The 26721-nt window shown below is 35.8% G+C and overlaps 1 protein-coding gene across 1 annotated transcript in view; it reads left to right on the top strand.

The window, feature by feature from the left end:
* The window catches only part of LOC134847826 (uncharacterized), a 36039-nt gene extending 9917 nt beyond the window's left edge, over positions 1-26122 (top strand). The window contains exons 2-3 of the mRNA XM_063865051.1: positions 5931-6080; positions 24976-26122. Coding sequence (XP_063721121.1) covers positions 5931-6080; positions 24976-25898 — 1073 coding nt within the window. The 3' untranslated portion in view covers positions 25899-26122. The remainder of the gene's footprint in view (positions 1-5930; positions 6081-24975) is intronic.
* Positions 26123-26721: the final 599 nt, after the last annotated feature.

Below are 26721 nucleotides of genomic sequence, written 5' to 3'. Positions count from 1 at the left end.
AAAACCAAACAAACATCATAAAATCAAGCAAAAAAACAGGATAAAATTTCTTCAAAATCTTCATGTGCTCGAAATAAAAAAAAAGCAGAGATAATTTCTCGAAACGTTTTCGGGGTTTGAAAGTTGTCAATTTACCTAACTAGCTCGAAATGTTTTGTGTTCTTGTGGGGCAAGCAGCTATTTTATCTGCCAATAATTTCTCAAACTGAAATGAGGCAAGATATTTGAAGATATTATTACGTTACTAAACGCTGAGAACATCACTTTGTTTTTTCCCAATGTTTTGAGGAAAAATTATTCGGTTGAATAGTCGCTTACGCCACAAAAGCACGAATTATTTTGCGAGTTAATCGTCCCAAATTAACCAAATTGACAATTTTCAAACCTCAAAAACTTTTCAAAAGAATTATCACAAGTAAAATACTTTTTTGGTTTGGTGCTCATAATGTCATTGGTTTTCAGATGCTCAAAAATCCTTACGCTCAAAATGGGTAAATTAGATAAAATGTCGGAGTTAACCTTGAGAAAAAACAACCCGTGAAAAAATTAATGCTGTAGTTATCGAATTTTTTATCCTACTATCGTAATTTTTTCACGGGTTGTTTTTTCTCAGTTGTAGATGTTACTTGAGAGAGTCGATTGTATTCTTAGTTTTGCCAATGAAAGTTTTGATTTTTTCCGACTTTTGAAGAAAGTGAGTCTGAATGTAAAAAAAACGTCCGAAGCAAATATTCCTCAAGTTCTTCGAAAGCAGGAACAAAAGTGAGTTTTCATTTTAAGTATTATAAGCTGCTCGAATTTTGGTAAAGTAAGATTGCAATCGACTTTCGCATGTAAAATCTACAGTTCAACAAATTAGTTCCAAACTAGTTCCATCTACAGTTCAACAAATTAGTTCCAAACTTTCTACAAAGAAAGTTTGGGTATAGCGTATAGTTCGATCCCGAAATTATGGATCACCAAGCAAGTTTACTTGCCTCTAGCATAAATGCAAATGAGGTTTTATAACGGCCAGGGTAGGATCTCGGATTTTTGACTTTTAGTTTTGATTATAATTTTTTAACTTCGAATTTTCTTTATTTTGGTCGACTAAATTGATTTTCGCAACTCTCTTAAAACGCCATAGAGATCCTTCCCTATTTTGACAAACTCTTCTGCGCCGCAAGCAATTTTGTGTAGGAAAAACAGGCCTTCAACTGTATAAAAAGCTTAGGGTTGGCAGTCGAAAAACGATCAAAAATAGTACCAAAAAGGGACTTTTTGGCTGGCGAGGTGTGGAAAGTATTTGAGGTTAATTAAAGGCCAGTCTACGGTGTGGCATTGTGATGCTCCGGCAGTGATGGTTCCCAGCAATCATATATTCGCTTGTTGCTGGTTCAAATCGCACGTGCATTGCACGTAAGCTTACTATGGGCGCTGATTACATGCACTCTTCGTCAATCTAAATAATTAATCATCGGGTTAGGCCTCTGGATTGGTTCTCAACAAAATATCAGGAAGAAAATTCAGCCCCGTTTGTACGAAAATATGAAGTCAGTCGCTTTAATACAAAAAACCGTTCAATTGGTCATTGATAACCGGCTCTCATTTTTGTATAAAAACCTACCCTATGTTGGTGTAGAATTTTTTATTTAAGACTCATCAAAGTACATTGCGAACGTATGCCCCCGTAACGAGTAGAGAGTATACTTCCACCGACTGAGCTTGAACCTTATACAGTAACTAAGTGTCTTCCGACCCGGACCGACCTCCCGTATGCCCAGCGATGTAATTACATTAAGCTTCTGTGGGCCTGCTCGAGGTGATAATCGTAGATGTGGATTAGCAGCATTTTGGCCAAAACGTGGAGGTCGGATTCGAGGATCCCGCGTTGGATGATACTCTGACAGGTATTGAGCAGCGGGTAGAAAGGTTACTGATATCTGACAAGTTGCATCCGTTGCTGTTCCGAGAGCAACTCTTGAAGCGTCGTAGACCGACTAGTAGTTTCGGTAAGAAGGTGATGGATGCAATCTAGCAAGCATTTCATCCCGGGGCGAGACATTCTAACGCCACCGGCTCGTATCGAAGGGGGTCGATCTCGGCGCACACTTCCGTGATAATAGGGTTGTTTCCTATCGTTAGCCCCAGCCTTTGACAAATGCGGGTTCATGTCTAGGGCGGTTTTCGATACAGCATTCGTAGTCAATGCAAAGGACCCGACAGTGCTGACGCAAGTACTTTACGTGCTACCTGGTATGGACTTCCTGCTCCAGTCAGTGAGAGCCTCCTCGATGGCTCAACGTGACCTCATGCAACTCCTTCGTTGTCGAATCAACGTTTGATGTCTAAGCGTGAACTTGAACTCTTTCCGGCAGAAAGCTTTGCGCTGCGCCTTATATATTTTCTGGGAAGGATCTCTTAACCTCGTGAGTTACCATTGTTGTAGTCAATGGTTTCATTATAGGCTTTATAGGTAAATGAAGCGCGAGAGTGAAAAATAAAGAGTAGCACGTTGACGGGTTTCGACGAACCAATACGACGAGTAGAAAAGCAAACAAACGACCATTCTCCTAAATATTTTGACTCTGAAAAAGTTAGTCCCTCCTCTAGTGAAAGTTATAAGACGGTACCGATAGTGATACCCCTCAAGTGGAGCTAAGAAAGTAAACTTTAAGAAACGGATACTAGATACTTTACGAGCGGATACTAGAGATGATTTGACCCCGGCATTCAAAAAATCCGCAGCTATTGGACCCCCGACCCAAGTGAAAAAGGTTCTGGGAAGCGCAAGTAGCCGTATCAGAACACGCTAACTAGCGGTTGAGATGGTACCAAAGTGCCATATGCTATAGACCAAATTGAGAGCAGCTTAAGATTGGAACATCAGACTACCTGGACTATTACTTTCAGTGTTATGCTCTTATTATTTGGTCCCCAACACGACAACCGGAAACCATTTCTTTCTTGCGGCCCACTGAGCGCAGGTAGCCAAAAGATTGGGATATGCTAGGTAGTAAAAAAGGACATCATTTATCATAATGTGAGCCAAATCCGGCGGGAAATAGGCAATTAGACACACCTTAGACAGGAAATAGGCAATTTACGCAAAATAAAGGAGGAGGGTATATTGATTTTGTGGTGGCTATAGACACTAGAAACGAACCCCGGAAAAGACCTCTTCTGAGTAAATCCCTTCGGCAACTCCTTCCGGTGTTGGTAACTTTTTCCTAGGAAAAGTGATAATGGACTTTAAAAAACGGCTAACTTTGGAAGTACTATGGGGATATGGATAAAACCTGGTAAATAGGACCCCTACAGGGTTTTGAACCTCAATATCGAAGTTGACCCTGGATGACTTTTAAGTGACCTCTAGACGTTTAGGGCCAAAAAATTTTGAAAACCCAGATACTAACACTGGAAAATGGCGCCAAACCTTTGGAATATGAATTGGTCACCTTAGTTATATTTGGGAGGACAATTAACAGTTTCTTCCAGCTTCTTCTTCATTTCTGAGTAAATGAGATTTTCCATCGCAACATTGAAGTAGTGAAGCTGATGAAAGTAAAACTGACAAAACTTGGGTTCAGCTTAAATGGGCAAGTGAATTATTATTAGAAACTCAATCAGACAATCGAAAAGTAGTCTCAGAAGAAAATGGCAGTAATAGGAGCGTAGCATGAGTAGTAGGTCTCCCAAATAGTACAAATAGACAGGATATTTACTTACCTTCCATCTCAGTAAGTGATTTAGGCTGACCCGAGGTGCAATTGGAATAGTTCCGGACGAAACAATTGTTAGTCAATTAGTTTAGTTGTTTGAATCCGAGTTCAGTACCCGGATGAGTTTTTTACGTGAGAAAGTTGCGGTATTGGAGTTGGCGAGTTTGGAGTCGAGCCAAGTTCAACGAGTGAGTTAATGAAGACTGTTTGGTTGCTTAGACTGCTTGGTTTTATGCTAATTGAACAATAGCCAATCAATTCAACTATTCATTTGACCAATCAGAATTTGAGTTGAATAATTTGGTACACATCCGACCGATTTTTCATTAGAATACTAATGAACATTGAAGGAAATGGACTTCACTCAGTCAGATCATTCAGGGTTTTGCCCTGATATACAATCAGAGCAGTCTTGCTCTTTTTTCGTGCTAAAATCAACATAAAACGTGGGCGAGTGAGAGGCTGAAAAACAACAAGTTCTCATTGTCGAACCAGCGCAGTCTGCATATTTTTAACCTAATAAATATTGCCCATCACATCAACAATTAAACACTTGTTTTTGAACATTGAAGCGTTTAGGAACATTCGCAAAAAGAAACTTTGATTTTTTTTGAAATTTTCATTGAATATGTGAAAAATATATTCGGACACCTGAAAAATGAGCCGGAAAATTAAAGGCTGAGTCCTGCTACGAACAGTCATTTTTTTTGCGGTAAGTTTTAGTTTAAAAAGTGAAAACTGAACTTTAAGATGGTGTTATGAGGGATTTGGGTGGTATCTACTTGGGTAGGTGTTGTGCAGCGGGGGTGGTTTAGGGGAGGATTAGTAGTTAGTAGTGGATGTTGAGGTGGTATGTTGAGTGGAATTAGGAAGGGGTTAAGTTGGATCTTGTGGTGGATGAGGGGGATAGGAAGGGGATGCAGATAGAGGACGCCAATTGAGCAAACTTGTGTTCAAAGAAGAGATAAGCGACCGAGTCTTCTTTCTGAGGGGATTTGGCGGCAACATGAAATTAGCTTTTGTGCAGACTGTTTAGTCTCTCTAATCTCCCCTCGCATTTGTTCAGCTGATGAACCCCCTCTACTCTACACCACTCTACACAACACAACACAGCACAGCACAGCACAGATCAGAAGAGAAGAGAAAATTGATATAGGGATAGGCGCTTGCTCAAGTGGGCCATTGGAGAAGGGAGGCACAGTTCATTCTGGCTTTCAGACCTCTTTGGCAACGGCCGGCCAATCTAGACAACATTTACTTTACCTGAATAAAAGAAACAGCAGCATTGCTTCTTGTGTTTTCAATTTGAATGGTCGCAACAGGCAGTCATAGTCACTCCATACATACAACACACACACACACACACACTCTCTCCTCTCTCTCTCTCTCTCTCTCTCTCTCTCTCTCTTTCTGAATTGAGGGGGCAGAGGAGAAGGAAAACTACGAGCGCGTAGTTGGAAGCAGGGGAGATTAGGGGGCTGAGATGGATCATGAGAAGGGGTAGTGATATAATGTCATGTTGTGTGTGTGTGGGGGGGGGGGGGGGGAGTAGCATGAAAGAGTGGGGGTCTTATCTCGAAATCAATCAGGTGGCCTGTGCGGCAGTCACTCTTCACTCTTTGTTCTCTCTCTATCTCTTTTCATGTCGTCTTTTCTACTCAGTGCAGATGATGTCGCCACACAGCACACACGCCATAGTAATTCCTATTCCTCCATACTCCCCCTCCCCAAACCCCACTTGACAAAGCGAGTGATGATAAGGATGCGATTAGAACATAGAGCCAACTGTGTGTAGTTCTCTTATGTTCACCAATGTCGTTCATCGTATACGGTTGCATAATCAGCCTTCAATTGTAGTCACTGATTCGGTGGCGCCAATTTATTTTTAGCATACTCGTACCCGATATATCATGAACATAGACATCTTATGCAAACCCGTATCCCGACATCTGGGATTAAGTTTAATACTTATAATTAGGGATTAGGAAATTACTTAATGCTATGATAAATACAAAAATGTCTAGCTGCAGCTAGACACTTTTATCTTTCTCATAGCATTAAGTATTTTCCTACTCTTAAAACTATTGCCAGGCACCAAAGCGATGTTGAAATGACATGTTTACTAGCTCACAGCTCCTTAATAACTTCCATTCATGCAAATAGGTGTGTGTGTGTGTGTGTGTCCATATCTATGTAAATATTACTTTGTGTGTGTGTGTGTGTGTTTAGGGGCCACTATCCTGTCTATCTTCCCCAGCCACAGACGGAGGGTGCACTGTGTGCTGTTTGCGATCGGAGTGGTCGGCTGTCTGCTCGGAATATTCGCCATCACCCAGTCAGTTCACACGCCCCTCCTCCTCATCTCATTCACACTCATCGGTAACACTTTTTTCATATGTCATTCATACTGTTTTTTTTAAAAAAAAAACAATGTGAATTCAAAATGACCACTTGGTTAAACATACATGCTGCTAGAAAATAGAATTATCAAAAAATGTTAAAAATCAACTACTACATCAGCATGTAAAAAAAACGAATAGAACTTGTATAAAAATGAATAAAACAATACTAATATTAGATACAAAAATATTTTCGAAAAGTTTTGGAAGAAATACACGAAAAAATTCCTATTGATTGATCAATCCATTCATTCTTTTTGAGATTATTTTCATATCTAGCATTAATATATTGTGTTGTTTTTTACTTGCCGGTGTAGTTGTTGAGTTTTCATCTTTTTTTCAAATGGTTGGAACAATAAATTAAAATAGAGTCCTGAAAACGAGTTGAAATTTGTAGCAAGCAATAATTTGTAATAAATCGAACAATTTAGACGTATTGCAGGGAAAGTTAAATCTAAACAAAAGTTTAAATTTGAACATTTGAACTTAATTGCTTGAAATGAAAATGATAGGCAGTTCATCTATGACAGAGGACCGGTGAAACTTAACGAACACACTAATCAAACAAGGATAGCCGGTCACTAGTTTTTTTACATTAGTATCTGCGTGATGTGATAAAAGGATCTGTCGTAAAACTAGAGTTCAAAAGTTTTCGACAGTAATAAAAAAAGGCAAATTGAACAAAAATTGTTGAAGACAACTAACTGAAAAAAAAACTCCAACATGATATATCACTCAACTCTCTCCGATGATTATTTGTGGTTGCTGATTCTGCGTGAAAAACAAAAAAAACACTCCAATACAAAGTTCCTCCCCGTTTTTCAAATGCTCGTAACAAAAAAATGAAATCTAGTCCAAATTTTTATCCAGCTATAATTAGTAATAAATGGAAAATTTTAAACGTACAGCTGGGAAAATTAAATCTAAGCAAAAGTTGGACTTTCAAAAGAACTAATGGATCACTCAAGCGGAATTTTTTCGTGTATCTCTTTTAAAAATCTTTTCAAGTTCAAATTTAGAGATACACGAAAAAGTTTCTATTGATTGATTTTTTAGTTCTTCTCAAATTCAAACTTTTGCACGCAGTTCGGAGTTCGTAAAACTAGAATCAAGATGAAAAGCAATTTTCGTGCAAAAACTTTGTTTGTATTTCAAATACTATCCGCTTAAAATATTTTATTTTTCGTAGGAAACTACAAAGAAAAATGGAGAAATTGTTTTAAAAAAATCTAATTGTTCTGGATGTAAAAATTTGCATGTTTTTGATTTTGAAAATGGCACAAACAAACTCCAAAATCAAATTTTAATTTTACTCCGGTAAAACGGTAAAACTAGATTTAATTTAAATACAATTAAGATAGTTTAAGCATGCTCGCTCAACTTATCCACGCAAAATCAGCAACCACAAATACTCAGCGGAGAGAGTTGAGTGATATATCATGTTGGAGCCCTTTTTTCCAGTCAGTTTTCTTCATCAATTTTTGTTCAATCTGCTTTTTTTGCTATTACTGTCGAAAATTCTTAAACTCTAGTTTTACGACAGATCCTTTTATCACATCACGCAGAACAAACTTCACTAATGTAAAAAAAAAACTGGTGACCGGCTATACTTGTTTGATTAGTGTGTTCGTATAGTTTCACTGGTCCTCTGTCATAGATGAACTGCCTATGATTTTCTTTTGTCTTGCTATTCCTCGGCACGTTACTCATTGTAGCCTGACTAGAATGTTCGATGAGTAATTTTTCTGGAAGAAGTTCAGATTTGAGAATAAATCCAGTGCATGATCATTTTTCCTACGGAGGTAGCAAACTTTGATTCCCCCATTACTTGTCTGTTTTTTTTCTGTTAACTAGAGACATAAGAAGACTTTGAAAAAATTTTGACTGATTAGTTACCATTTTTTTTTGGTCAAATTTTAGGTTTAATTTCAAGCAATTAAATCAACCGAGTGAGCAGGTTTAAATAGACTTATTGTAATAAACTTACCTTCCGAGTCAAGTCGTGATAAATTGGCTTTTCCCGTAAAAGAAACTTGAAGCTTTCTAGCGCCTTTACGGAAACACAAAAAGAAGTTTTCTCGCGCCTTTTGGAAACACAAAAAGAAGTTTTTCGTTATTAAAAAAATGTTGGGTTTTTTTTGTTTGGTTTTTTCTTTTTGAGAAAAAATTCTGTCGAGAACACTTGACTATCAACTATTACTATCAATTATACTTAAGTTCCAGGCTCTCCTTCAGATCCTCCCATCACGCCGGCAACAAAAAGAAACGAAACAATTTGAGAAAAAACGATAAGTCCGTCGAAATAAAAAGAGACTGGCTCAAAAAATCTGTTTGAACGATAGATCTTATGGTTAACTTCGAACCTTAACGATGACTTTCAGATAATTTTACTCAAAATGAAGCAAGTTTCTTTAGGTGATCAAGTTGCGCTTCAAAAAACTGACACTGCATAGTTAAGAGATGGAGTTTTTTGAAGTTATTTTTTCAAGTTATATTCGGAATACTATACTAGCGGATCTAGGATTTTCTCGAGGGCGCGGATTTTCAAAAAAAATTCAGAAAGTTTGTCGACATATTTTTTTATGTCGACTAATCTGATTTTGTGAGCTCTCCCAAATCGTTGAAAAGCTCCTATTGTTACCAAATTTTCTGCGCCGAAGCTAAATGTTCGAAGAAACAGACCAAAAAAGGCGTTTTTAGGCACTGTTTGCTATAGTATGACTATAAATTGCGTTTTTTTGGCGAGCGCTTCTCCTCAAAATTAGAATATGTTGGCGCCAAAGGCGCCTTTAAAAAAATTTAAGGGAAAATCAGCCGAAAATAGATATCTCAAAATCGTACAACAGGGGACCTGAGTCGGCAGGAAGTCGAGTCGCTCCCCCCTAACTCCGCTGGTTACCATAGGATTACGTGGACCATATTGAGAAACACGCAAACAGCATGTGGTAGGAAAACAGTTAAGGAGTCAAAAAATAGGATTTCTGATGGTTAACCAAATGATGTCACCGGGTTGTTGCTTTCCGTCATTCCGTATTGGCGCCCATATTTTCTAACTTTAGAGGAAAGCCAAAAAAACCGGATTTTTCAAAGTTTTCCAAAAAGTGCCCGAAAAAGCAGTGTAGACGTTTTGGACAAAACAGGGTTTTTTAGTGCTTTGGGAGACCTCGAAAAATCAATTTAGTCAATAACAAAATTTGAAAAAAATCGACAAAATTTTCGAAAGTTTTTTTGAAAATCCCCCCCGCTGAGAAGTTCCTAAATCCGCCCCTGCCTCGGTCAGTGTTCAGTCCTGCCTCAAATAATTGCCTCGAATAAACCCATCAAACAGCGTTCAGTCAATAGCCATTTAGTATGGCGAACCTGTTTGACATCTCACAATTAATTTCTCCAATACAAGAACAAGTCGCATTCTACCAAAAGCAGCAGCCCCAAAAAGGAGCAGAGGCAACGATTATCTTTTCTATTCTGTTTTGGGTCAGCTGTGAGGGGGGGGGGGGGGGGAAGGAAGATGAGAGATGGAGGGCGGCGTCTCTGTTGTATTTTTCTTCCATCTCTGCTTTTTATGCTCTCTTTCAACTGTGTCTTTAACAGAACAACAACAACAACAACTATAGGCCGATTAGATTGTGCGTCCATTCATAATTTGCTTTCATTCGATTATCCAATTGTTCATTTGAAAACAAAAAGGAGACCCCACCCCTATCTGCCTATTGTGTGGTGCCAATTTGGAAATACACAGTCAGAATATGGGAAAAACGAGGTGTCTCTACATCCACTGAAGTAGCCACCAAATAGCCCACAACAGAGTAGCAACCAATAACTCAAATTATTAATAGCACCAAAAAATTAAATTGTTGTTACGATTAAGCAATTTTTTAGTTTTATTGTCCCAGAGGTTAGGGGTTCGCCCAATGAGTTTTAAACCAAAGTAACGCTAAACTCCAGTTGAATCAACGTATGCAATAATTCAGGGTTTTTTGAAGTGTGTTACTGCATACTCATAAGCACAAGCACACAATTTAAACAGCACTCATATGCAGTAACACACTGGAACCTGATCTAAACTATATTTTATGATTGGATAAATTAAATGTTTTACCAATGTAAAGTATTTAATATTAACCAATCATGATCCATCTAACTAACAACCCACTTATTTGTAAGTGCTGAAGTTACTTGTAATTTCAGCACCAGAGAGATTTGAATTTAACTTAGAAATTAGTTGGACTCTCCCGAGCACTTCAGCAGCCGCAATAAACCAGTATACCCTAGATCTATTGAGCCTAGCAGAGACTAGTTAAACAACCTGAGACTAGATAGTATAAGAGTAAGATTAGGATCGGTATTAGACTAAGAAGTTGCACGAATCTATCCGGCCGAAAATAAGATAGCGTGACGAGCAGACGGTGTACCCTATCCGAAATTACTCTATGAGTTACACTCCAGTCCTAACTCATCTGGTGCGACCATAAGTCTCGAACAAGACCTTATTAGATTAGAATTAACCAAAATTAGATTAGAAATTAGACAAAAACATTTACAAAATGTTATACGACAATAATTTAATTGAAATGTCTCTCCGACTCAATAGATCCGAGCCAATATTCCGAACCATAATAGAACTACCCGGAATTGGAAGAAGACATCGAACCAAAGACGACATACGACAAAGTAGAAACTTGCCGTATAGTTACATGATAGTTCGGCAAAAGCCAGAACAAACTTTTATATTTCGAATACTACTTGCAATGAATTTAGATTTCCATTTGCAAACATAAAACCTTGAAGTAAATCTTCAAAATCATTTCAGGCGCTAAACAAAATTAATATTATACAATAACGATTGATAAAAAGATCTAAGATCGTTTTCCTAAAATTCTGCAGTATTATACAAAACATGTTTGAAAAATATTTATTGGAAAATAAAAATAAAAATTAGTAGCATGACAATAAATGGTTAGTAATCATAAATCATCCTGTTGTTCCAGCTTCATCACCTAAAACATAACAGCAATCATCAACTCACTAATATCATAAAATACTAAATCTTTCCTTTACACAAATTTAAAACCTCATTAAAACTTAAAGTCACTTAATTTTAAAACCAGATCATCAAGGCTTATCCTTGGATCTTAAATCATTTTCTACTTCATTACATTTTAAATTTGATCATCAAGGCTTATCCTTGGATCAAACAGAACAATTTTGTTCTCCCCCACCCACTTAATTAGTGTCTAACGACCTCAAACGTCGATTCACTACCCAACCCTTTCTAAAGACCCAAGACTAATAGAAATTTTTAAACAAAACTAATCATTCAAATTAGGATAAACAGTGAAGAACTTCGGTTATTCATCCTTCACTTGATCCCCCCTCTTACCAGACCCAGGATAAATCTTAGACTTAGTAAGTTTAAAATAGTATCTAACGAACTACTCGCGTTCTAATTATACCTGAACCTTGTGGATCGATTTACTATTCTCCAACCCTTGAACACAATCACTACCCCTAAGTAAGATTAAGTAAGTTAACACCTTAGCTTATACTAGTCACGAGAAAGTAAAAATCATTCTTCGGAATCGATATACTTTTCTCTCCAACCCTAAACAAATAGACCCAGGTTAAGCTAACCAAAAAATCGTAAGAACTAACAGTTTAGGAAAATAGAAATCATTTAACAACCTTTTGCACCCGTCATCCTAAACCTTATGTCATTTAAAAACCTAGGGAATAAACAAACAATCGTTTTACACAATTGTGAAATAGATAACAAAAAATACGACCTTGTAATCACACCTCATACACAAACAGTTGGATACATTCGAACAAAACGACAAACACTAAAGAGAAAAATAATCACTAAACAAAGACAAATAACACGAAAAAGATTTTCAAAAAATCGAAACGCATTTTCAGAATCAGAAACCAACAGTTTAGACGAACTCTACAAACTAAAAGAATCAATAGATAAAAATTACCCACAACACGATCAATTATATTTTTCTGACTCAGAAACAACTTCAAATTCATCACAAAGAGGAAAAAGAAGAATAAAAAAGCAGTATAAACACAAACCAGTACATCTATACAACTGGAATCAACCAATTCGACACATTAATAATTACATATTAACAGTCATCGAACGAAAAAATGAGTTCAACGCACACCCCAGGTGACGAAACTCCAGATGATGATGAAATCTTTCCTTTTATAGTAGATGCAGATACTGATAGAGGACAACACATATTTTGTCAAAATTTACTCGTAAATTTATTTGAACCCGGAATCAGTCCATGTAAAACAGAGTTCCCTGATGTAAAAATCAAAAGACAAATCATAGATCACTATCTAAAAGATATATGCAACATAACACAACAATATGGAATCTACTCTATAGAATTCACTTCCCCAAACCATAATAATAGAACATACACTATTCAAACAGACGACCTTGATTTAGAATTTTCAAAAGTTTTTTCAGAATATATAAAAAGCATACAATACCATAACTCACAAAGAGCAAACTCCATTTTCACCAATGAAGTTTTCGCACTAATATATAGTTATATTTCGATATTAGAAAATGAACTCCCATTAACAAATGTCTCACCGACAGAAACATCTAAACATTTAAGAGTACGACATGAAATCACACTACTCTCTAGTTATTTAAACATCATTAAAGAAAATTTCACGAAAGACGACGTTTCACAACATACCAAACACGATTTACAAAAAATTTTAGCATGGTTCATAATAGATTATTTTACACACAATATTGATTTAATTGCACAAGCAAGAAAAAATTTTAGACCCCAAAACTCGAACGATGATACAGCTATCACAGAACAATCAGATTATGTTTGGGACCCCGAATGGTCTCATCCCGTATTTATAAACTTTCCACAATCAATCTCAAGTCAAGCAATAGGTACAATATCTTACATAAGAGATTATGTAAGAGTAATACCATTAACAATTGATGCAACACCATTAAACTATAATACATTTTTACCCGATACACAAAATAATAGTTTAAACTCTACAGTCATACACAATGAAAACCTCAATGGAACTAGGAATCTTACTCAACAAGATATACAGACACCATCACACTTCATAAATGAAGAAATTGTACACACAACAACTACACAACAAAGTATTTCACCAATACGCCCAAATTTAACAACACCAAGAAATACAAATCCTTCACAAACACAGGTAACCTTACAATCAACCGTTAAACCTTCGGTTGCCCCTAAATATTCACATATGGATTACCAAACATACAAACCCATGACAATACCATCAAAAACACGCAAAACATTCACTAGAAACAACTTTGCAGACCATAATTATAATTATACACATCCATCAAAAACAAATTATAAACCACAAAGAAATTTTAATCAATATACAAAACCTCGAAACTGGGATAACCCAACGGCCCAATATAATTCCACAAATTTTCAACCAAATCCTCCACAGGATCGCAGTGAAAATTACCCATTTTTTCAACAAAATAAAAATAAAAAACAAACATCTTATCAAATGGATTATTTATCCTCAGATGAAGATTTCTTACAACCAGATATATTTGCACCAAATACTCAAGAATATCGTAGACAAGGAATACAGAAAACACGTACAAACCATATAAATTTTTCTCCACAATCAATAGATGCACAATATCAACAACCAATTCAACAACCAAATCCAATTAATATACAATCTTTTCAACCAATTCAACAACAAAATCCAATGACTACACACTCGTATCAACCATCACAAATGCAAAATGAAATACCACTCCCGTATTATCTTCAACAACATGAAATAACAAGAAACCAACTTTCAAATTTTTCTCAAATGCCAAATGCAGCTGAATCATTACAAATGACAATGAATCCATACCTTATGGGTGGATCATCAATAACATCAAATAAACCCTTAATGGTTTTCACAGGAACAGACCCTGAATACTCTGTAGAAGATTACTTAAATGCAGTAACAGCAAATTTAATTTTAAATATTGGACCTGAACCAATTAACACGCCACTACATCAAAACTGGATACATCGACGCACAGCGTTGATACAAACAACCTTAGATGGCGCAGCCCAAAAATGGTTTTCAGTACTACCTCAAGAAATAAAATCAAACTGGAAAAGATTTACACAAGAATTTTCAAAAATGTTTGACTCCGAAAGAAACAAACAACAACAAAGAGTTTTATGTAATGAAATTCGCAGATTACCAAACGAAACCATCAAGCAAATAGCAGTAAGAATCGAAACACTAGTTCGAAAAGCATATTCACTAAATACACATGACTATAAAAACACTAAGATGACAGAAATCTTAATGATGACCTTAACACCACAATTAAGGAAAATAGCAATAAAAAAGAGAGCATCACATCCTTCTTCAATTCGAGAACCCGATTTAGATTTTAGAAAACTAGTAGACAAACTAGAACAAGCAGAAATCACAATGAAATTAGAAGAAACGGAAAATCTGAAATTACAATACGTTAACAAAATTGAAACGACTCCCACTAATATTAATAATATACAAGAATCAGAAACAGATCTCGTTGAAAAAATCACTGAAATACTCAATATTTACGAAAAGAACCCGAACTTTAAAGGCAAACCATCTTTCAAAAAATGGTGTAATTATTGCCGACGATACGGACATAGTATTTCCGAATGTAGACAAAAACAACAAGATAGTCAAAATAAACCTCAAAAATACAAAGAACCAAATAAATCATTTTATCAATACATGAAAAAAGATCAAAACCTACCAAACAAAAATGTATACAGCAACAACAGTTCAGGAAAACCACTCCCAAACAATACAAGCTATACAAGAAATCAATCTCCATATAACTCAAGTTATAGAGGAAGATCACCAGAACGAAGAAACACGTATAATTCATCACAAAATCACTACAATAGACCGAATAGTCGAAATAACTACTCCAGATCAAATTCAAATACACAACGATTTGTTTCTAGATCTAATTCTCAATCAAGAAATAACTATTATCCAAACAACCAATCACGAAATTCATCATACAATAGGAATAGAAACTACTCCTATAATCGAAACAGAAGTTATTCAAACAACCGAAACCAGAATTACCCGAACAACCGATCAAGGAATAACTCATATAATAGATCGAACTATAACAGACCAAACAATAATTACCAAAACAGATCGCGAAATAATTCACAAAACCGACACCCAAGTTATAATAATCGCTATCGAAATTATTCCCAATCACCACACCGAAATAATAATCACTACAATAACTCTAATAATCGTCACAGAAGCAGTACACCTAAACATCAAAGACAAATCAATCAAGTACAAGCTAACCCAGAAACAACATCAGACCCTCCAGGTATTGATGACACAGTAACTGATACGTTACAACTCAATCAAATAAACTGTACATCATCAGATTCAGAAAGTGATACTGAAAACACTCTTGATATCAATATGATAAAAGTCGAAAATGACTATGAATCTGTCATATATGAACAACCCTTTCCATCACATATATATGAAAATCAATCACAAATTCTTCAAAATCATTACACTACACCCATAAATTCCACACCAACGACGCAAGAAACAAATGAGATAAACACTACAAATCAAACCAATAAAAATACCAAAACAAAATGCTTGAATACAAACCACATTTATCAAAATATACAAAAAGAACAACCCAAAGAAAAAATTTGGACAATACCATTTCTCTTAGAAAGCCCAAGAAATAAAGAATTTCAACCACCAGACCTTGAAATAGATTTTTTAATTGATTCAGGAGCAGAATCAAACATAATAAACATTCCCACATGGAATGAAATAAAAATCTTACACCCAAAGCTAACACCTCTTGAAACCTCCAGCAAACTAGCGACAGCACAAGGATCAACATTGATAAACTACGGAAAAATCCAATTATTTCTCCTCCCTACCAGAACAATGGAACAAAGTAAAATTTTAAATAAACCATTTAAACAAATATTCCATATCACCGATATTAAATATAATATCATTGGAATACCATTTATTTCAAAGTATATACCAACAATTAACATACTAAATAGTAAAATATTAATCAAAGATAAATATACAAAAACAAAAGAAACATCCTTAACATTTTTTCAAAGATTGAATAAACAACCACCATTCTTTTCAAAATTTTATCCGATATTTAACCAACAAAGAAAACACCTGAAACCACTATCAGGAAACATCTATAATTTTTCAATCAAACAAGTTCACCAATATGATAAAGCACAAAACAAACAAAAATTTTATATGTCAGATTTTGAATTCAAACCGATTCATAAATTTTTCAAAATCACAATCTCTTCAATAAAATATTTGAAAAATTCGAATTCAGATATCATCTCCTTACATGTCTATAACAACACACCTTACCAAGTAACATTACCATTAGGACTTTTAGGATATTGTGAAACCAACGCAACAATATCACCAATACACGAAAAAGCCTATCGCGTAAATAATATACTCCAATTACTAGATATTTGCCAATCTACAATTCTTAATGAAGAATTATCTATAAATAATATAATAAGTAACGAAAACAGAAATACGGATTATTTCACAAAAACTCCATATTTCAAACCTACATTCAACATCAGTAACTACACAGAGGACCAACAGAAATTTTTAACAATGTTTAATTTCCAACATTCACAAATAACACAAGACGAATTTGAAAAGTTAGCCAAACAGCTAATTCAATATTCATCAGTCTATGCAACATCAAAATTCGATGTTGGCAAAATCAGTTCATCACTACATCTCCCATTAAAACCAGACGCAGTTTTCAAAAAACAAAGAGCAAGTAAAGTACCAATTCACTTACATGATAAAGTAAACAGATTACTCGATATTTTAGAGCAATACAACATTATATCACCGGTTAATAAAGAAGAACAACCAAAAGGCAACACATTCATCAACCCCGTTATCATTCTAGCTAAAGGAGAATCGTTAAAAATCGTTCTCGATGCTAGATACCTCAATTCACTCATAGATGAATCAAAATGTAATTGGCCCATTGAACCAATACAAGTTATTTTAACAAAAATAAACGGCAAATACTTCACAACCGCCGACATGAATAGTGCATACAATCAAATGCCACTAGATGAACAATCACGACGTTTAACACAATTTGTTATCGGAAACCAACAATATGAATTCAACCGCTTATTCTATGGAATATCCATAGGACCAGCAGCATTTTCAGCCTTTATGAGCAAAATTTTTAGACCACTAATACTCAAGAAAAACGCAATCACCTATTTAGACGATGTTTTTATGCAATCACAAACAAAAGACGAAATGTTCAAAGTTTTAGAAACATATCACCAAATACTTCAGAACGAAAATCTGAAGGCCGCCCCCGATAAATCACACTTCTTTTTGACTAGAGTTAAATTCTTAGGACATAATATAGAAAGAAAAACAATCACTCCACTGAAATCACGCATTGACGCTATTCAAAAACTTCAACCACCAACAAATAAAAAGAAAATCCAAGAGTTCCTTGGAATGTTAAACTTTTTAAGTAAATATGTTTATAAAATGCAATTATACCTACGACCATTTTATAACATCCTTAGACAACAAAACAACTTTGAATGGAATACAGAACATCAAACACGATTCGAAGAAATAAAGAAACTTTTAACTGAACAAATTTCAAACACAATTCCAGACCCTGATCAACCATTTTATGCAATGTGCGATGCTTCGAACTTTGGCATCGGCGCAGCATTATTACAATCACATAATGGTACAAATAAAATGAACCTCATATCAGCAAATTCTCGATTATTCACTCAAGCAGAGCTACGACTCTCAACTCTAATGAGAGAATGTACAGCCATAATATATACACTTACAGAATATGAATTTCTGATACTTGGATCAAAACATCCCACAGTTTTGTTCACAGACCACAAACCAATCATCTTTCTTTTTACACAGAAATCTAACCCAAACCACCGAGTTTACAGATTTCAACTAATTCTAATGAAATTTCCAAACTTACATATAGTTTGGACTGCAGGAAAAAATCTTGCATTACCAGACACCTTAAGTCGAAATACACCACCTGAATTACTTACACGAAAAACAACAGTTGAAATACCCAAAAATATAAAATTCTACCTTGCAGAAAACGAAACATCACCTCGATTAGAATGCAAATATGCAGTAAAAACTGATATTGAACAATCACAAATAAATAATTTACAACATTTCCCACTTTATTTAGATTGTCAAAATAATCATTATGAAGTTGACCTACTTGGAACATCAACTTTTAAACCAATTCCATATTCTCAATGGATAAAAAATAACACCCAACAAAAACGAACAAAACAACACCTACCTAAAAAAGACCATTTTCCACTAATTGAAAAAGAAGATTTAACTGATAAAATAAATTTATCAGGACCACAAACAAATGATTCAAAATACACAATAAATCAAGTTTTTGACCTTCACGACCCACTTGATACAATACCATTATCTAAATTAGAAATCGAAAACATTTTTCTCCCCCCAACAGAAACAATTACAATTTCAACACTGAAACAATATCAAAACCTTGACCCAGTAATTCGACAACTAAAATCATGGCACAAATATAAAACTAAACCTATCAAAGCAGATTCAACCATTCTAGGAAACAAAACACTCCTCCGATACTTTCGCAAGTTTAACAATACAACAATTAACGAAAATACAGACCTTTTAGAGTACAACCTTAATGAATCTACAGTTCCCTGTCTCCCTATAAGTATGATTCTTATAGCTTTTAATATTTCACATACACAAAACATTAAAGGACACTCTGGATCAGAGAAAACATATTCAAATTTTATACAAAATTTTTACTTCCCAAATGCACCAATTTGGATAAAAGTACTATGCAATGATTGTATAGTATGTCAATTAAATAAACCTTACCCAAATCAAAAACAAATAGCACAAAAACAAGATTTTAAAGGACAAAGTTTATACTTTAATCATCGTATCTCATTTGATACTAAAGGACCAATTTCACCCTCATCAGAAGGAAACTCCTACATTATGGTAATTGTTGACGCATTTACACATTATGTAGCACTTAACCCAGTACCACATTGTAACGCTTATTACGCATACACAACACTTTATGAACACTGGATAGCAAAATTTGGACTACCAGAAATTTTAGTCACAGACAATGGTACAGAATTCATAAATAATGAAATAATAACACTATGTCATTTATACAACATTAAACACAAACCACGTACATCTCATGCACCTTGGACAAACGGCTTAGTCGAAGGTATGAACCGTTCACTACAAGAATATCTTAGATGTATCATCAACGGAAATGATACCAAATATACCGAATGGTCAGCAGATGTAAAATTATTTCCATTAGCATATAATTCACAAATCACGACAACTTTAGGAATGTCACCATACGAAATGGTTTTCAACCAAAAGCCACGCAAACCAATAATGTTTACAGCAAATTCCCATAAAAACGCACAAGGTTATTGTCAACCAAATAAAGACTCAATTTGTTATAACCTACCATTACATACGCACGATGAAGATCATTTTCATCACCCACAAATCCTTAAATTAGCCTCCGGTACACACACCGAATGGATTTTAAATAGAGATAAGAAACACAATGAAATTTACCAAAAAATAACGAAAAAGTTATTACAAAGACAAAACATAAATGAACAAATCAATTCACGTTTTACACCAGCTTCCGATTTAAAAATTGGAACATTTGTTTTAATACCTAATTTTAATACTCAAAAAGGAATTTCTAAAAAATTACAACCCCTCCGAAAAGGACCCTATCAAATAATTGCAAAACCCACAGATGTCACATATAAAATTATCGACTCAAACAAAAAAGAAATCGTTCAGCATCGAAACAACCTATTACCTTATTACCCAAAAGAATACGCACTCCGCGAATTAACCCAATTATATTCTTTCACAGGATTAAAAATTATTCAAAACGAACCACATCTGAAAAACACAGAACAAAATGATAACCCCACCGAAAATCAAAACACAAAACCAATCGCTACCAAAAACAATACACAAAACCATAAAGAATCTCCAAAACAAAGAAAAAATAGAAAAATGACAGAACAAATAATACCCCAAGAAGAAATAGACAAATCAGAACATAGAAAGACAACAAGACTCCGAAATCAACCACGTAAAAACTACAAAATGTTCATCCCCCAATCTAAAATATTAAAGAAAGTAGAATTTAAAAAGTAATTTTAAAATTTTATACTTCACAATCTTGAAACCTCCGTAACATTTTTCATTTCCATTTTTCAAAATAACATGCTCACAAGTACGCAATAATTCTAGTTCAAAATAGACCAATAGGATTCATCCAATCCGCCACTTTCTCTAACTCAAACTAAGATCAATTAGACGAATAATCTAGAACTCCAGGCACATCTCTAACTATAACTTTACAACCTCCAGGTCAAAAATAAGCAAACCACTCCAACTTGACAGCTAAAATAAATATCACCATAATACCGTACCCCTCCCTTATCTAATAACCCAAAGATCAACAATATTTCCCCAACTCAGACCACGAATACCCCCAAAACAAATTTGATAACTTAGCCTAAAGTCACAAAATGAAGATTTTAATTAGCCTAAAGTATAAAAATCTCACCATACCCCGGATCATTTGACAAACAAAAATAAAGAAAAAGACGACCTCCCAGTCACCATGAAAATTGCCCCCAACAATTTTTTACGAAACTCAACCCACTTGTCAAAAAACTAATAAATAACTCGACCACACTAGAAAATCGCCTCAAACAGCAAAAAATATTCGACAAAGAGATCATTTCTTAAATGCTTTTCTCTCAAACAGTCGCTCAAATATTTATCAATTTTAAACATTTTTTTTCAATACTTCAAGTCTTTATAATCTTTCTTTTTGATATCATCGAATCTTTTCTAATAATCATAATAATTTTTTGTAACATTTTTTTAATTTTCTACACAATAATTGAACTATTCCTCCAACTTTCCAAAACCCTTGAATATATCCACAGGTACGATTTTAACAACTTGTCTAAATGATACGAACAATTTTCAGTAGAACTGATATTTTTTTATTGTTTGTAATTTTCATAACATTTCTATCATCCCTCATTTTGACAATATGTAAATGTATAAAGAAAGCAATCATTACATTTGCCCTAGCAACAATTTTTCTAATTCTTTTTTTAGAAGAATATTATAATAAACATAAACCCTCTCACTAAAGTAACAATTTAAAAATCCATCAAAAATTGCTACCCAACAGTCACAGAATCAGTCTTCACCGACATCATCCCAAGATAATCCAACACCACCTTCAACTACTCAAAACCCTCAAACATCTACACGAATTTCTTTTCAAGACAATCCATACACCTTTGAAGAAAGGCACGCTCGTTTATCTGAACCACTAGAACCAGTTCAACGACAAGCATCCCTAAGTGAACCAACATATAATCTTTACCCAACACTACCACAAGAACTAAGTAGAATACGAAACCTTAGTCAAAACCAAAACACAGCAGAAATAAATAGACAAATTATACATCCTCGACGAAATAGAAATTTTCAAACTCCCCGAGTTCATTTTGATATACCTCAATCCCCAACACAAACCACTCCAGAAAACACCACTGGTATCACACCAGAAACTCCTACACTTTTTTCACAACGAAGCACTTCAAGTCTACCTTCAGACTACTTAGGTTCAACACCAACATCTGAACAGATACGTGAAAATCCCTTTAACCCCCCAAACCTAACATCACGACTGCCATATTGGACTACAAATTCATTCACACAAGGTGAACCAAATTTAGTCAATGACCCCATAGATATTTCTACGGATACAACAACATCCTCATCACTACCAGAAACATTATCACTACCATCAACACCATCAATAAGTCAATTTTCACCACTACCCTTTAACTTAAATTTTCCAAATAATCTCGACGCCAGATATCGAGAACAATCATCAATAAATATTCCTTTAAGATTAGATTGGAATTCATCCACAACACTAAATTTAACCACAAGTTATATAACTTAATCCAAAACACACCTTATGAGTTTGCAGTAGGCACTGAAGAACTAACCACTATTAAGGCACTTCAATTGCTTTGGCCACTACTTCAAACTAAAAATATCATCCGCATCTTAGCTAAACTACTAACAACTTCAGAACTAATTCACGATATCTTCCCCCACGGTTTTTTCCCCGACGACTAACAGGTAAGTATGAACTAAATGAATATTACTAACTAATTAAAATATTGAAAAACTCACCATTCCTTATTCATGTTTTCTTTAGATTTTTAGCCTTCATCTTCAATCATCTGAAAAATTCACAAAAGAAAAATAAAAAATAGCAAACTTCTTCAAAACTATTTAAAACCCTATTTAACTTTTGCACCAACAATTAAATAAATATAATACCAATGCAGTAAATTAATTTATAAAATTTTCCCCTAAAAGCAGTAAATCTACATATGATGAAAATTTGTATCTTAAAATTCCCCCATTACTAGCAGTAAATTTCCAAATTCTATGCAGTAAATTAATAAAATGCAATTGCAGTACTAACCTTTTGATATTTTCATTCATTCGCACAGAAATTCTATCCACACTCGCACAGCTCGCCCACGAAGAATTGTTTAAAATAATGAATTTCAGTTTCAAGTTTTCACACTCAACAACTCTAACAAATAATAACAAGTTTCAAACTTTCCTTTAACCCGGTTGGAAAGGAATCATATACTAAACAAAACTAACCAACGCAGCTTACTAAATACCACAAATCATAAAATAACAGCATGACTAAGAAAAGGAAACCAACGGTACCCAAACCGGATTAACCCAGTTTAAAACTGGATAATTTATTCTTTTGAAGACTATTACAAAGTCTTAGAAAGAAATAATAAAACACAAAAAAGTCAAAAGACAAACCCATACCACAAACAATTTGCTTTTTGGAAAAAGTACATAACCAACAAAACATAAGTAAAACCACAACAAACCCAACATAAAATGTTGTCACATAACAGGACCCCTCATAAAAACCGCATGAAATCATACTCCCACTCCTGGCCTAACCCACCAGGAAGGACGTCCTGAGCATGCTCTATAGCCGGCCTAACCCACCGTGCTACATCCACGCTTTGTGACCACACCTTTATTTTTAATAAGAGCTACTCAAGGGTGAGTAACTCTTCAAAATAACCGAACTAAAACAAAAAGCTTTTGTGAAAACAACTAACTAAAATCATAATTAAAAAATATTAAATTAATAAAAGTTTTATAAAATGTAAAATCACATGATGCAATATATAGATCAGAATACAACACCAAGGACGAACATCAAAAGACAAGACGACCTCACTACACTCGAGAGAGAATGACCAACTATAATCGATATGACGCTCACAATCACAACTCAAAGGATTTAGAGTACGACTTGACCTCGCAGAAAAGGACTTCATTGAACTAGACCAATGACCACCTCGATGTTCAAGTATACGTACAGATCCGAGCAACCAGGCATCCCCTCCACGCACAATCTCCACGCCATTCCCGAGCTAGATCAAACACAAAAGAAGTTCTCTCCGAAGAACAGAAAAACCTGACATAGCCAACCATTCTGAAACCAGAATTGATGCTGTTGCAGAGACTCAGTCGTTGTCACAAGAAGAACACAACGTCTTGTGTCCTCAATTCCAGATCCCTGGAACTTCCTTAACAAAAAGGAAACAAAAGAAAAATGATGTTCGCCAAATACCAACGTCCATCATCCATCCTTGAACTACAAAAGAACTGTTCTAAAAAACTCTGTAAAACCCGGATGGGTGGAACCTGATCTAAACTATATTTTATGATTGGATAAATTAAATGTTTTACCAATGTAAAGTATTTAATATTAACCAATCATGATCCATCTAACTAACAACCCACTTATTTGTAAGTGCTGAAGTTACTTGTAATTTCAGCACCAGAGAGATTTGAATTTAACTTAGAAATTAGTTGGACTCTCCCGAGCACTTCAGCAGCCGCAATAAACCAGTATACCCTAGATCTATTGAGCCTAGCAGAGACTAGTTAAACAACCTGAGACTAGATAGTATAAGAGTAAGATTAGGATCGGTATTAGACTAAGAAGTTGCACGAATCTATCCGGCCGAAAATAAGATAGCGTGACGAGCAGACGGTGTACCCTATCCGAAATTACTCTATGAGTTACACTCCAGTCCTAACTCAACACTTCAAAAAACCCTGAATTATTGCATACGTTGATTCAACTGGAGTTTAGCGTTACTTTGGTTTAAAACTCATTGGGCGAACCCCTAACCTCTGGGACAATAAAACTAAAAAATTGCTTAATCGTAACAACAATTTAATTTTTTGGTGCTATTAATAATTTGAGTTATTGGTTGCTACTCTGTTGTGGGCTATTTGGTGGCTACTTCAGTGGATGTAGAGACACCTCGTTTTTCCCATCTTCTGACTGTGTATTTGAGAAACACACAAACAGCATGTGGTAGGAAAACAGTCAAAAAAAAATATATATATATATATATATATATATATGTGTGTGTGTGTGTGTGTGTGTGTGTGTGTGTGTGTGTGTGTGTGTGTGTGTGTGTGTGTGTGTGTGTGTGTTGGGTGTCGTTTATGTTGATGTTAATGTGTTAATGTGTTGATGTGTTGATGTGTAGGGACTGCGACTAGTATCCAGCCGATCACAGTGATAGTGCCGGTGCAGGACGAGATGCAGACGGCGGTGAATGCGAATGCGTACTCCATGTGCAGACAGCTGTCCTACGCCACCACCCTCCTGTTCGCCCTCCTCTACGACACGTTCGGCTGGAACTTCATGTGCTGCCTCACAATACTCCTCTTCCTCCTCGCCGGCTGGGTCACGTGGCTGGTGGAGAAAGAGGGCGCCGACAAACTCCTCCTAGTCGCCACAAACCCCACCTCCTTCAAGCACTCCTTCCACATCCTACCCAAGTTCGTCTGGGTCATCCTGCTCGCCTTCTCCGCCTCCGGATTCACAGAGGGCATCAACAACTCCATGTCTGTGCTGGTGCTGAAGGACATCTGGGAGGCGGAGAGTGTGGAGGCGTTCCTGAGGAGTATGCTGAGTCCCCTGATAGCAGTCGTCATCTACCCCTTCATCGCCTGTTTCCTCACTTACAGGAAACAGTTCCTGCTGGCCATGTTCCTCCTCGGCACCTTCATCTCCCTCTATCCGCTGATGCCCAACGCACTCCTAGGATTCCTCATGCTCATCTTCTGGAACATAGGCAAGACATGCATGCACTCCTCCGTCTACTCCGTCATCCGGGAGGCCACTGACGACGGCTCGATCATAGCCAGATTGGTGGCCCTGGAACAGTGGACATGCACGCTCTTCTATGGCTTCGCGGGGGCCATAGGGGGACCACTGTTCGGGGTGGGCTACTGGGTCCCCTTCGTGTTTGCTGGAATCATCCAGATCATGCTCCTAGTGGCCAGTTTCATGGCCTTCGTCTACCACGACTCCAGCAGTCCAGAGTCCTTCTGGTTCAGTGCCAGAAATGCCCTCAACAAACCCATTCCCAAATCAGAGAGCCAGTCCTACCTGGTCTTGGAATGACCACCTAGAACTTCACTGGCGAAACAAATCACAAGCAGGCCCACACAATCATCGCTCTGAAAGAAATTCAACTGGCATTTAGTTCGAATACGAAATATTTAAATCACTTGCGATTTACAAATGACTATTTCCTAACATAGACTAAGGATTTCAGAAAATTGTGGCAGCGTTAAGCCCAGGTTTAATATCTTAACCATTTAATTTTAAAAACCTGACGATTTCAATGTTTTCAGACCACCTCTCAAGAATTTGGCGCTCCGACTTTTCAAAAATACTCACTTTGATACAATTACATTTTTTTACCAACCAATCGGAAAAGACTTTTGCAAATGTGGTTGTTACAAGGACTTTGCGTACCAATTGCGGTTTTTGTTTCCTCGAACACATAAGTCTCAGATATATTACATTAATCTGCTGTTCTTGGGAAAGATACTCAGAGCTTTCAAATTGAGTGATTCAGATTTCTGAGTTTGTTTGTGAATCGCAAGTAAGGCTCAGCCTCTGTGATTATAGTTTTAAATCAAACTCCCTTATTCGATATAACCGCCACTCCTTATGTCTAGCCCCCCCCCCCATCACCCTTGAAAGAGGGAGTGACGGGACTGTTTAGCCACACTGACTGGCTCAGTGTCAATCATTAATTGAGCCAATAGCTCTTGCAAAAGAGATGACGAAGAAACTGAAGACGCTTTCTGTTCGTGGTCCCAATCAATGTTGTATATAGCATTCATTCATTCGTTGATTCATTCATTAATACTGCCGCCATGTAGCCATATGTGTCATGTCTCTAATCCATACGCCCACTGCAAACAATTTCTAATTA

Source organism: Symsagittifera roscoffensis, chromosome 6 (genome assembly GCF_963678635.1).
Source record: "Symsagittifera roscoffensis chromosome 6, txSymRosc1.1, whole genome shotgun sequence".
Lineage (NCBI taxonomy): Eukaryota > Metazoa > Xenacoelomorpha > Acoela > Convolutidae > Symsagittifera > Symsagittifera roscoffensis.
Note: the sequence above shows the minus strand (reverse complement) of the source record. Positions and strands in the feature narration are given on the sequence as shown.